Genomic DNA, 16,329 nt, shown 5'->3' on the forward strand with positions numbered 1-16,329 from the left:
ACCCCACAAGACATGCCACCAGAGGTCTCTTCACAGTCCCCAAGTCCAAAACAGACTATGGGAGGTGCACAGTACTACATAGAGCCATGACTACATGGAACTCTATTCCACATCAAGTAACTCATGCCAGCAGTAAAATTAGATTTAATAAACAGATGCAAATGCACCTTATGGAACAGCGGGGACTGTGAAGCAACACAAACATAGACACATGCATACAAACACATGATAACATACGCACTATACACACACGTACACATGGATTTTGTGTTATAGACATGTGGTAGTAGAGTAGAGGCCTAAGGGTACACACTGAAATCTGTTATGAATGTATTGTAATGTTTTTAAAATGTATAACTGCCTTAATTTTGCTGGACCCCAGGAAGAGTAGCTGCTGCCTTGGCAGGAACTAATGGGGATCCATAATAAATACAAATACACTAACACCCACGGACTCAAACTAACACCCACAGACTCACACTAACACCCACACCCACAGACTCACACTAACACCCACACACTCACAATAACACCCACAGACTCAAACTAACACCCACACACTCACGATAACACCCACCCACACCCACACACTCACAATAACACCCACACACTAACACCCACAGACTCACACTAACACCCACAGACTCACAATAACACATTTACATTTTAGTAAGTTAGTAGACGCTCTTATCCAGAGCGACTTACAGTTAGTGAGTGCATACATTTTCATACATAACACCCACACACTCACAATAACACTCACACACTCACAATAACACCCACACACTCACAATAACACCCACAGTCTCACACAAACACCCAGTCTCACACTAACACCCACAGTCTCACACAAACACCCACAGACTCACACAAACACCCACAGACTCACACTAACACCCACAGACTCACACAAACACCCACAGACTCACACTAACACCCACAGACTCACACAAACACCCACAGACTCACACTAACACCCACAGACTCACACTAACACCCACACACTCACACTAACACCCACAGACTCACAATACCACCCAGACACTCACAATAACACCCACACACTCACACCCACACACCAACACCCACAGACTCATAGTAACACCCACACACTCACACTAACACTTACACACTCACACTAACACCCACAGATTCACACTAACACACACACACTAACACCCATACACTCACAATAACACCCACACACAATAACACCCACAGACTCACATTAACACCCACAGACTCACACTTAAACCCACACACTCACAATAACACCCACAGACACACACTAACACCCACAGACACACTAACACCCACACACTCACACTAACACCCACAGACTCACACTAACACCCACAGACTCACACTCACACTAACACCCTCACACTAACACCCACACACTAACACCCACACACTCACAATAACACCCACAGACTCACACTAACACCCACACACTCACACTAACACCCACACACTCACACTAACACCCACACACTCACAATAACACCCACAGACTCACACTAACACCCACACACTCACACTAACACCCACACACTCACACTAACACCCACACACTCACAATAACACCCACAGACTCACACTAACACCCACACACTCACACTAACACCCACACACTCACACTAACACCCACACACTCACACTAACAACCACAGACTCACAATAACACCCACAGACTCACAATAACACATTTACATTTTAGTCATTTAGTAGACGCTCTTATCCAGAGCGACTTACAGTTAGTGAGTGCATACATTTTCATACATAACACCCACACCCACACACTCACAATAACACCCACACACTCACAATAACACCCACACACTCACAATAACACCCACAGACTCACACTAACACCCACAGTCTCACACAAACACCCACAGTCTCACACAAACACCCACAGTCTCACACAAACACCCACAGTCTCACACAAACACCCACAGTCTCACATAAACACCCACACACTCACACTAACACCCACATACTCACTATAACACCCACAGACTCACACTAACACCCACAGTCTCACACAAACACCCACAGTCTCACACAAACACCCACAGTCTCACACAAACACCCACAGTCTCACACAAACACCCACAGTCTCACACTAACACCCACACACTCACACTAACACCCACATACTCACTATAACACCCACATACTCACACTAACACCCACATACTCACACTAACACCCACAGACTCACACTAACACCCACAGACTCACACTAACACCCACAGACTCACACTAACACCCACAGACTCACACTAACACCCACAGACTCACACTAACACCCACACACTCACGATAACACCCACCCACACACTCACAATAACACCCACACACTAACACCCACAGACTCACACTAACACCCACAGACTCACAATAACACATTTACATTTTAGTAAGTTAGTAGACGCTCTTATCCAGAGCGACTTACAGTTAGTGAGTGCATACATTTTCATACATAACACCCACACACTCACAATAACACTCACACACTCACAATAACACCCACACACTCACACAAACACCCACAGACTCACACTAACACCCACAGACTCACACTAACACCCACAGACTCACACAAACACCCACAGACTCACACAAACACCCACAGACTCACACTAACACCCACAGACTCACACTAACACCCACAGACTCACACTAACACCCACAGACTAACACCCACACCCTACACTCACACTAGCACACACCCACATACTCACTATAACACCCACAGACTCACACTAACACCCACAGACTCACAATACCACCCAGACACTCACAATAACACCCACACACTCACACCCACACACCAACACCCACAGACTCATAGTAACACCCACACACTCACACTAACACTTACACACTCACACTAACACCCACAGATTCACACTAACACACACACACTAACACCCATACACTCACAATAACACCCACACACAATAACACCCACAGACTCACATTAACACCCACAGACTCACACTTAAACCCACACACTCACAATAACACCCACAGACACACACTAACACCCACAGACACACTAACACCCACACACTCACACTAACACCCACAGACTCACACTAACACCCACAGACTCACACTCACACTAACACCCTCACACTAACACCCACACACTAACACCCACACACTCACAATAACACCCACAGACTCACACTAACACCCACACACTCACAATAACACCCACACACTCACACTAACACCCACAGACTCACACTAACACCCACAGACTCACACTCACACTAACACCCTCACACTAACACCCACACACTAACACCCACAGACTCACACTAACACCCACAGACTCACACTAACACATTTACATTTTAGTCATTTAGTAGACGCTCTTATCCAGAGCGACTTACAGTTAGTGAGTGCATACATTTTCATACATAACACCCACACCCACACACTCACAATAACACCCACACACTCACAATAACACCCACACACTCACAATAACACCCACATACTCACACTAACACCCACATACTCACTATAACACCCACAGGCTCACACTAACACCCACATACTCACTATAACACCCACAGTCTCACATAAACACCCACATACTCACACTAACACCCACCCACCGACTCACACTAACACCCACAGACTCACACTAAAACCCACACACTCACACTAACACCCTCACACTAACACCCACACACTAACACCCATACACTCACACTAACACCCACACACAATAACACCCGCACACTCACACTAACACCCACAGACTCACACTAACAACCACATACTCACACTCACACTAACATTTACATTTACATTTACGTCATTTAGCAGACGCTCTTATCCAGAGCGACATACAAATTGGTGCATTCACCCTATAGCCAGTGGGATAACCACTTCACAATTATTATTATTTTTTTTTAGGGGGGGGGGGGGGGGGGGGGTAGAAGGATTACTTTATCCCACACACAATAACACCCACAGACTCACATTAACACCCACAGACTCACACTTAAACCCACACACTCACAATAACACCCACAGACACACACTAACACCCACAGACACACTAACACCCACACACTCACACTAACACCCACAGACTCACACTAACACCCACAGACTCACACTCACACTAACACCCTCACACTAACACCCACACACTAACACCCACACACTCACAATAACACCCACAGACTCACACTAACACCCACACACTCACACTAACACCCACACACTCACACTAACACCCACACACTCACAATAACACCCACAGACTCACACTAACACCCACACACTCACACTAACACCCACACACTCACACTAACACCCACACACTCACAATAACACCCACAGACTCACACTAACACCCACACACTCACACTAACACCCACACACTCACACTAACACCCACACACTCACACTAACAACCACAGACTCACAATAACACCCACAGACTCACAATAACACATTTACATTTTAGTCATTTAGTAGACGCTCTTATCCAGAGCGACTTACAGTTAGTGAGTGCATACATTTTCATACATAACACCCACACCCACACACTCACAATAACACCCACACACTCACAATAACACCCACACACTCACAATAACACCCACAGACTCACACTAACACCCACAGTCTCACACAAACACCCACAGTCTCACACAAACACCCACAGTCTCACACAAACACCCACAGTCTCACACAAACACCCACAGTCTCACATAAACACCCACACACTCACACTAACACCCACATACTCACTATAACACCCACAGACTCACACTAACACCCACAGTCTCACACAAACACCCACAGTCTCACACAAACACCCACAGTCTCACACAAACACCCACAGTCTCACACAAACACCCACAGTCTCACACTAACACCCACACACTCACACTAACACCCACATACTCACTATAACACCCACATACTCACACTAACACCCACATACTCACACTAACACCCACAGACTCACACTAACACCCACAGACTCACACTAACACCCACAGACTCACACTAACACCCACAGACTCACACTAACACCCACAGACTCACACTAACACCCACACACTCACGATAACACCCACCCACACACTCACAATAACACCCACACACTAACACCCACAGACTCACACTAACACCCACAGACTCACAATAACACATTTACATTTTAGTAAGTTAGTAGACGCTCTTATCCAGAGCGACTTACAGTTAGTGAGTGCATACATTTTCATACATAACACCCACACACTCACAATAACACTCACACACTCACAATAACACCCACACACTCACACAAACACCCACAGACTCACACTAACACCCACAGACTCACACTAACACCCACAGACTCACACAAACACCCACAGACTCACACAAACACCCACAGACTCACACTAACACCCACAGACTCACACTAACACCCACAGACTCACACTAACACCCACAGACTAACACCCACACCCTACACTCACACTAGCACACACCCACATACTCACTATAACACCCACAGACTCACACTAACACCCACAGACTCACAATACCACCCAGACACTCACAATAACACCCACACACTCACACCCACACACCAACACCCACAGACTCATAGTAACACCCACACACTCACACTAACACTTACACACTCACACTAACACCCACAGATTCACACTAACACACACACACTAACACCCATACACTCACAATAACACCCACACACAATAACACCCACAGACTCACATTAACACCCACAGACTCACACTTAAACCCACACACTCACAATAACACCCACAGACACACACTAACACCCACAGACACACTAACACCCACACACTCACACTAACACCCACAGACTCACACTAACACCCACAGACTCACACTCACACTAACACCCTCACACTAACACCCACACACTAACACCCACACACTCACAATAACACCCACAGACTCACACTAACACCCACACACTCACAATAACACCCACACACTCACACTAACACCCACAGACTCACACTAACACCCACAGACTCACACTCACACTAACACCCTCACACTAACACCCACACACTAACACCCACAGACTCACACTAACACCCACAGACTCACACTAACACATTTACATTTTAGTCATTTAGTAGACGCTCTTATCCAGAGCGACTTACAGTTAGTGAGTGCATACATTTTCATACATAACACCCACACCCACACACTCACAATAACACCCACACACTCACAATAACACCCACACACTCACAATAACACCCACATACTCACACTAACACCCACATACTCACTATAACACCCACAGGCTCACACTAACACCCACATACTCACTATAACACCCACAGTCTCACATAAACACCCACATACTCACACTAACACCCACCCACCGACTCACACTAACACCCACAGACTCACACTAAAACCCACACACTCACACTAACACCCTCACACTAACACCCACACACTAACACCCATACACTCACACTAACACCCACACACAATAACACCCGCACACTCACACTAACACCCACAGACTCACACTAACAACCACATACTCACACTCACACTAACATTTACATTTACATTTACGTCATTTAGCAGACGCTCTTATCCAGAGCGACATACAAATTGGTGCATTCACCCTATAGCCAGTGGGATAACCACTTCACAATTATTATTATTTTTTTTTAGGGGGGGGGGGGGGGGGGGTAGAAGGATTACTTTATCCTATCCCAGGTATTCCTTAAAGAGGTGGGGTTTCAAATGTCTCCGGAAGGTGGTGAGTGACTCCGCTGTCCTGGCGTCGTGAGGGAGCTTGTTCCACCATTGGGGTGCCAGAGCAGCGAACAGTTTTGACTGGGCTGAGCGGGAACTATGCTTCCGCAGAGGAAGGGGAGCCAGCAGGCCAGAGGTGGATGAACGCAATGCCCTCGTTTGGGTGTAGGGACTGATCAGAGCCTAAAGGTACGGAGGTGCCGTTCCCCTCACAGCTCCATAGGCAAGCACCATGGTCTTGTAACTGATGCGAGCTTCAACTGGAAGCCAGTGGAGTGTGCGGAGGAGCGGGGTGACGTGAGAGAACTTGGGAAGGTTGAACACCAGACGGGCTGCGGCATTCTGGATGAGTTGTAGGGGTTTAATGGCGCAGGCAGGGAGCCCAGCCAACAGCGAGTTGCAGTAATCCAGACGGGAGATGACAAGTGCCTGGATTAGGACCTGTGCCGCTTCCTGTGTAAGGCAGGGTCGTACTCTCCGAATGTTGTAGAGCATGAACCTGCAGGATCGGGTTACCGCCTTGATGTTAGCGGAGAACGACAGGGGGTGTCCAGGGTCACGCCAAGGCTCTTCGCACTCTGGAGGAGGACACAACGGAGTTGTCAACCGTGATGGCGAGATCATGGAACGGGCAGTCCTTCCCCGGGAGGAAGAGCAGCTCCGTCTTGCCAAGGTTCAGCTTGAGGTGGTGATCCGTCATCCATACTGATATGTCTGCCAGACATGCAGAGATGCGATTCGCCACCTGGTTATCAGAAGGGGGAAAGGAGAAGATTAGTTGTGTATCGTCAGCGTAGCAATGATAGGAGAGGCCATGTGAGGATATGACAGAGCCAAGTGACTTGGTGTATAGGGAGAATAGGAGAGGGCCTAGAACTGAGCCCTGGGGGACACCAGTGGTGAGAGCACGTGGTGCGGAGACAGCTTCTCGCCACGCCACTTGGTAGGAGCGACCGGTCAGGTAGGACGCAATCCAGGAGTGAGCCACGCCGGAGATGCCCAGCTCGGAGAGGGTGGAGAGGAGGATCTGATGGTTCACAGTATCAAAGGCAGCAGACAGGTCTAGAAGGACAAGAGCAGAGGAGAAAGAGTTAGCTTTAGCAGTGCGGAGAGCCTCCGTGACACAGAGAAGAGCAGTCTCAGTTGAATGACCAGTCCTGAAACCTGACTGGTTTGGATCAAGAAGGTCATTCTGAGAGAGATAGCAAGAGAGTTGGCTAAAGACGGCACGCTCAATAGTTTTGGAAAGAAAAGAAAGAAGGGATACTGGTCTGTAGTTGTTGACATCAGTGGGATCGAGTGTTGGTTTTTTGAGAAGGGGTGCAACTCTCGCTCTCTTGAAGACGGAAGGGACATGGCCAGCGGTCAAGGATGAGTTGATCAGCGAGGTGAGGTAGGGGAGAAGATCACCGGAGATGGTCTGGAGAAGAGAGGAGGGGATGGGGTCAAGCGGGCAGGTTGTTGGGCGGCCTGCAGTCACAAGACGCAAGATTTTATCTGGAGAGAGAGGGGAGAAAGAAGTCAAAGCATAGGGTAGGGCAGTGTGAGCAGGATCAGCAGTATCATTAGACTTAACAAACGAGGATCGGATGTCGTCAACCTTCTTTTCAAAGTGGTTGACAAAGTCATCCACAGAGAGGGAGGAGGGGGGGGGGGGGGGGATTCAGCAGGGAGGAGAATGTGGCAAAGAGCTTCCTAGGGTTAGAGGCAGATGCTTGGAATTTAGAGTGGTAGAAAGTGGCCTTAGCAGCAGAAACAGATGAAGAAAATGTAGAGAGGAGGGAGTGAAAAGATGCCAGGTCGGCAGGGAGTTTAGTTTTCTTCCATTTCCGCTCCGCTGCCCGGAGCTCTGTTCTGTGAGCTCGCAATGAGTCATCAAGCCACGGAGCTGGAGGGGAGGACCGAGCCGGCCGGGAGGATAGGGGACACAGAGAGTCAAAGGATGCAGAAAGGGAGGAGAGGAGGGTTGAGGAGGCAGAATCAGGAGATTGGAGGGAGAAGGATTGAGCAGAGGGAAGAGATGATAGGATGGAAGAGGAGAGAGTAGTGGGAGAGAGAGAGCGAAGGTTGCGGCGGCGCATTACCATCTGTGTAGGGGCAGAGTGAGTAGTGTTGGAGGAGAGCGAGAGAGAAAAGGATACAAAGTAGTGGTCGGAGACATGGAGGGGAGTTGCAGTGAGATTAGTAGAAGAGCAGCATCTAGTAAAGATGAGGTCAAGCGTATTGCCTGCCTTGTGAGTAGGGGGGGACGGTGAGAGGGTGAGGTCAAAAGAGGAGAGGAGTGGAAAGAAGGAGGCAGAGAGAAATGAGTCAAATGTAGACGTAGGGAGGTTGAAATCCCCCAAAACTGTGAGGGGTGAGCCATCCTCAGGAAAGGAGCTTATCAAGGCGTCAAGCTCATTGATGAACTCTCCAAGGGAACCTGGAGGGCGATAGATGACAAGGATATTAAGCTTAAGTGCCACCACCCCGCTGACCAGATGCTCTCGGGGTATGCGAGAACACATGGTCAGACGAGGAGAGAGCAGTAGGAGTAGCAGTGTTTTCAGTGGTAATCCATGTTTCCGTCAGCGCCAAGAAGTCGAGGGATTGGAGGGTAGCATAGGCTGGGATGAAGTCTGCCTTGTTGGCAGCAGAACGGCAGTTCCAGAGGCTGCCTGAGACCTGGAACTCCAGGTGAGTGGTGCGTGCAGGGACCACCAGGTTAGAGAGGCAGCAGCCACGCGGTGTGAGGCGTTTGTGTAGCCTGTGCGGAGAGGAGAGAACAGGGATAGGCAGAGGCATAGTTGACAGGCTGCAGCAAATGGCTACAATAATGCAGAGGAGATCGGAATGAAATGAACTAAACATCTGGGAAAGGAGAGAGCGGGCCTCCCTCACCACAACTCCCAAATATAACTCTCCCAACTTCCACCTCAGAAACTATAATTGTTGTAAACTACAGCGGTTCAATGTTTCTATGAATAGACTAACTCAGCTAGCTACCTAGGCGCAGCACGAACGGCACGAACACACAGAGAGAGCCAAACTAACGTTAACTAGTCACCCATGTCCCGAATTCCCTGAACGACTCGGGCTATCAATATGTAAAAAACAAAACACAAATGTAGGTTATGACTTACCCCTAGCAGCTACTATTAGCTAGCCAAGTGCAAAGCTAGCCACTGAATTGACTCAGCCAGTTCGCGTCTGTTCGCTAGGTCGTTCCAGCTATTGTTTACTAGTAGCTGTACAGGTAGCAACAAGCTAGCTCAATTTCAATAACACCCTCACACTAACACCCACACACTAACACCCACACACTCACACTAACAACCACAGACTCACACTAACACCCACACACGAACACCCACACTAATACCCACACACCCACAATAACACCCACACACTCACACTAACACCCACACACTCACACTAACACCCACAGACTCACACTAACACCCACAGACTCACACTAACAACCACAGACTCACACTAACACCCATAGACTAACACCCACAGACTCACACTAACACCCACAGTCTCACACAAACACCCACAGTCTCACAAAAACACCCACAGACTCAGACTAACACCCACAGACTCACACTAACACCCACAGACTCCCGATAACACCCAGACACTCACAATAACACCTACACACTCACACCCACACACAGACTCATACTAACACCCACACATTCACACTAACACCCACAGACTCACACTAAAACCCTCACACTAACACCCACACACTCACAATAACACCCACACACTCACACTAACACCCACAGACTCACACTAACACCCACACACTCACAATAACACCCACACACCCACACTAACACCCACAGGCTCACACTAACACCCACAGACTCACACTAACACCCTCACACTAACACCCACACACTAACACCCACACACTCACAATAACACCCACACACAATAACACCCACAGACTCACACTAACACCCACATACTCACACTAACACCCACACACTCACATTAACACCCACAGATTCACACTAACACCCACGGACTAACACCCACAGATTCACACTAATACCCACAGACTCACACTAACACCCACAGACTCAGACTAACACCCACAGACTCACACTAACACCCACATACTCACACTAACACCCACACACTCACATTAACACCCACAGATTCACACTAACACCCACGGACTAACACCCACAGATTCACACTAATACCCACAGACTCACACTAACACCCACAGACTCAGACTAACACCCACAGACTCACAATAACACCCACAGACTCACACTAACACCCACAGACTCACACAAACACCCACAGACTCACACTAACACCCACAGTCTCACACAAACACCCACAGACTCACACTAACACCCACAGACTCACACTAACACCCACAGTCTCACACAAACACCCACAGACTCACACTAACACCCACAGTCTCACACTAACACCCACAGACTCACAATAACACCCACAGACTCACACTAACACCCACAGACTCACACTAACAACCACAGACTCACACTAACACCCACAGACTCACACTAACACCCACAGTCTCACACTAACACCCACATACTCACACTAACACCCACACACTCACACTAACACCCACAGTCTCACAATAACACCCACAGACTCACACTAACACCCACATACTCACACTAACACCCACACACTCACATTAACACCCACAGATTCACACTAACACCCACGGACTAACACCCACAGACTCACAGTAATTCCCACAGACTCACACTAACACCCACAGACTCACACTAACACCCACAGATTCACACTAACACCCACGGACTAACACCCACAGACTCACACTAACACCCACATACTCACACTAACACCCACACACTCACATTAACACCCACAGATTCACACTAACACCCACGGACTAACACCCACAGATTCACACTAATACCCACAGACTCACACTAACACCCACAGACTCACACTAACACCCACATACTCACACTAACACCCACACACTCACATTAACACCCACAGATTCACACTAACACCCACGGACTAACACCCAGAGACTCACAGTAATTCCCACAGACTCACACTAACACCCACAGACTCACACTAACACCCACAGACTCATACTAACACTTACACACTCCCACTAACACCCAGACTCACACTAACACCCACAGACTCACACTAAAACCCACACCCTCACACTAACACCCACACCCTCACACTAACACCCACAGACTCACGATAACACGCAGACACTCACAATAACACCCACACACTCACACCCACACACTAACACCCACAGACTCATACTAACACCCACACACTCACACTAACACTTACACACTCACACTAACACCCACACACTCACACTAACACTTACACACTCACACTAAAACCCACACCCTCACACTAACACCCACACACTAACACCCACACACTCACAATAACACCCACACACAATAACACCCACAGACTCACATTAACACCCACAAACTCACACTAACACCCACACACTCACATTAACACCAACAGACTCACACTCATACTAACACCCACAGACTCACACTAACACCCACAGACTCACACTCACACCCACAGACTCACATTAACACCAACAGACTCACACTAACACCCACAGACTCACACTAACACCCACAGACTCACACTAACACCCACAGACTCACATTAACACCAACAGACTCACACTCACACTAACACCCACAAACTAACACCCACACACTCACAATAACACCCACAGACTCACACTAACACCCACAGACTCACACTTAAACCCACACACTCACACTAACACCCTCACACTAACACCCACACACTAACACCCACACACTCACAATAACACCTACATACAATAACACCCACAGACTCACACTAACACCCACAGACTCACGATAACACCCAGACACTCACAATAACACCCACACACTCACACCCACACACTAACGCCCACAGACTCACACTAAAACCTACACACTCACACTAACACCCACAGACTCACACTAACACCCACACACTAACACTTACACACTCACACTAACACCCACAGATTCACACTAACACCCACAGACTCACACTAAAACCCACACATTCACACTAACACCCTCACACTTACACCCACACACTAACACCCACACACTCACCATAACACCCACACACAATAACACCCACAGACTCACACTAACACCCACAGACTCACACTAATTCCCACAGACTCACACTAACACCCACAGACTCACACTAACACCCACACACTCACACTAACACCCACAGACTCACACTAACACCCACAGTCTCACACTAACACCCACACCCTCACACTAACACCCACAGACTCACGATAACACCCAGACACTCATAATAACACCCACAGACTCACACTAACACCCACAGACTCACGATAACACCCAGACACTCACAATAACACCCACACACTCACACCCACACACTAACGCCCACAGACTCACACTAAAACCTACACACTCACACTCACACTAACACCCACAGACTCATACTAACACCCACACACTAACACTTACACACTCACACTAACACCCACAGATTCACACTAACACCCACAGATTCACACTAACACCCACCGACTCACACAAACACCCACCGACTCACACAAACACCCACAGACTCACACTAACACCCACAGACTCACACTAAAACCCACCGACTCACACTAACACCCACAGACTCACACTAACACCCACACACTCACACTAACACACTCACAATAACACCCACACACAAAAACACCCACAGACTCACACTAACACCCACGGACTAACACCCACAGTCTCACACAAACACCCACAGTCTCACACAAACACCCACAGACTCACACTAACACCCACCGACTCACACTAAAACCCACAGACTCACACTAACACCCACGGACTAACACCCACAGTCTCACACTAACACCCACAGACTCACACAAACACCCACAGTCTCACACTAACACCCACAGTCTCACACTAACACCCACAGACTCACACTAACACCCACAGTCTCACACTAACACCCACAGACTCACACTAAAACCCACACACTCACACTAACACCCTCACACTAACACCCACACACTAACACCCACACACTCACAATAACACCCACACACAATAACACCCACAGACTCACACTAACACCCACGGACTAACACCCACAGTCTCACACTAACACCCACAGTCTCACACTAACACCCACAGACTCACACTAACACCCACAGACTCACACTAACACCCACAGACTCACACTAACACCCACAGACTCACACTAACACCCACAGACTCACAATACCACCCACAGACTCACACTAACACCCACAGACTCAAATACACACACACCAACACTTGTGCTGCTGCCATACTGTTTACTATTATTATTTATCCTGCTACCAGTGTCTTTCTCCTAACCCCTGGCGCAGTGGTCTAAGGCACTGCATCGCAGTGCTAGCTGTGCCACTAGAGATCCTGGTTCGAATCCAGGCTCTGTCGTAGCCGGCCGCGACCGGGAGACCCATGGGGCGGCGCACAATTGGCCCAGCGTCGTCCAGGGTAGGGGAGGGAATGGCCGGCAGGGGATGTAGCTCAGTTGGTAGAGCATGGCGTTTGCAACGCCAGGGTTGTGGGTTCGATAAAATAATGTATGTGCTAACTGTAAGTCGCTCTGGATAAGAGCGTCTGCTAAATGACTAAAATGTAAAATGTAAAATGTACAAACAGTATCTACCAGTGTCTTTCTCCTAACCCCTGGCTACATGTACAAACAGTATCTACCAGTGTCTTTCTCTGCAAATTTGGTACTGACCCTGACCCAGACCCAGACCCAGACCCTGTATATAGCTTCCTCTTTTATTTATTATTTCTCCTGTTTGTTATTAAATGTTTGTTTTTAGTTTTTTGTAATAGTTCTACTATTTTGATATTGAATACTGCGCTGTTGGGTAGGGCTTGCAAGTTAAGCATTTCACTGTACTTGTGCATGTGACAAATTCAACTTGAATTGCGCAAAAATGTTAGCAGTCAGACGTCCACCAGCGGGTGGTCCCTAAAACTCACCACGCCGAATGAACGGCAGACAGATGGCAGATGAACGGTAGAGCAACATTCACTGCTGTGTGTGGTCTTTAACTCAGACTCCTGTCGGTCTGTCTGTCTCCCTACCAGGGCGGTTGATAACCAGGTGTACGTGGCCACAGCTTCCCCTGCCAGAGATGAGACAGCCTCCTACGTGGCCTGGGGTCACAGCACTGTCGTTAGCCCCTGGTGAGTACTAGAGAGCCTGGGGTCACAGCACTGTCGTTAGCCCCTGGTGAGTACTAGAGAGCCTGGGGTCACAGCACTGTCGTTAGCCCCTGGTGAGTACTAGAGAGCCTGGGGTCACAGCACTGTCATTAGCCCCTGGTGAGTACTAAGGAGAGTCTGGGGTCACAGCACTGTTGTTAGCCCCTGGTGAGTACTAGAGAGCCTGGGGTCACAGCACTGTCGTTAGCCCCTGGTGAGTACTAAGGAGAGTCTGGGGTCACAGCACTGTCGTTAGCCCCTGGTGAGTACTAGAGAGCCTGGGGTCACAGCACTGTCGTTAGCCCCTGGTGAGTACTAAGGAGAGCCTGGGGTCACAGCACTGTCGTTAGCCCCTGGTGAGTACTAGAGAGCCTGGGGTCACAGCACTGTCGTTAGCCCCTGGTCAGTACTAAGGAGAGCCTGGGGTCACAGCACTGTCGTTAGCCCCTGGTGAGTACTAGACAGCTTGGGGTCACAGCACTGTCGTTAGCCCCTGGTGAGTACTAGACAGCCTGGGGTCACAGCACTGTCGTTAGCCCCTGGTGAGTACTAAGGAGAGTCTGGGGTCACAGCACTGTCGTTAGCCCCTGGTGAGTACTAGAGAGCCTGGGGTCACAGCACTGTCGTTAGCCCCTGGTGAGTACTAAGGAGAGTCTGGGGTCACAGCACTGTCGTTAGCCCCTGGTGAGTACTAAGGAGAGTCTGGGGTCACAGCACTGTCGTTAGCCCCTGGTGAGTACTAGACAGCACATACTGTAGTGTGTAATGCCACGTGCAGTGTCTGTAATCACACTGTATTTCCTGTAGGTGCCAGTCATGTCCTGTGTACAGAATGTGTTTTATTGGATGTGTGATGTGATTGAAAGCATTTATAACGGTAACATCTATCATGACAGGGGAGAGGTGATATCTAAGGCAGGGTCTGAAGAGGCTGTTGTTTACGCAGACATTGGTGAGTGGTGCCAGAGTGGTCCTAAACCTCTTTGTGAGTGGTTCAGTGTGGTTGAGTGGTCCTTAACCTCTTTGTGAGTGGTTCAGTGTGGTTGAGTGGTCCTTAACCTCTTTGTGAGTGGTTCAGTGTGGTTGAGTGGTCCTTAACCTCTTTGTGAGTGGTTCAGTGTGGTTGAGTGGTCCTAAACCTCTTTGTGAGTGGTTCAGTGTGGTTGAGTGGTCCTTAACCTCTTTGTGAGTGGTTCAGTGTGGTTGAGTGGTCCTTAACCTCTTTGTG

General features: G+C 48.7%; 1 protein-coding gene across 1 annotated transcript in view; it reads left to right on the plus strand.

Annotated features, from left to right (window-relative positions):
- LOC311115273 (omega-amidase NIT2-like) overlaps nt 1-16,053 on the plus strand; it is a gene marked incomplete at its 3' end in the record, with an annotated part of 32,357 nt that extends 16,304 nt beyond the window's left edge. The window contains exons 8-9 of the mRNA XM_084190469.1: nt 14,985-15,083; nt 15,998-16,053. Of these exons, the coding sequence (XP_084046595.1) occupies nt 14,985-15,083; nt 15,998-16,053 (155 nt within the window). The remainder of the gene's footprint in view (nt 1-14,984; nt 15,084-15,997) is intronic.
- Between the last annotated feature and the right edge of the window lie 276 nt (nt 16,054-16,329).

This window comes from Coregonus lavaretus, assembly GCF_964263955.1.
Source record: "Coregonus lavaretus genome assembly, contig: HAP1_SCAFFOLD_689, whole genome shotgun sequence".
NCBI classification, from domain to species: Eukaryota; Metazoa; Chordata; class Actinopteri; order Salmoniformes; family Salmonidae; genus Coregonus; species Coregonus lavaretus.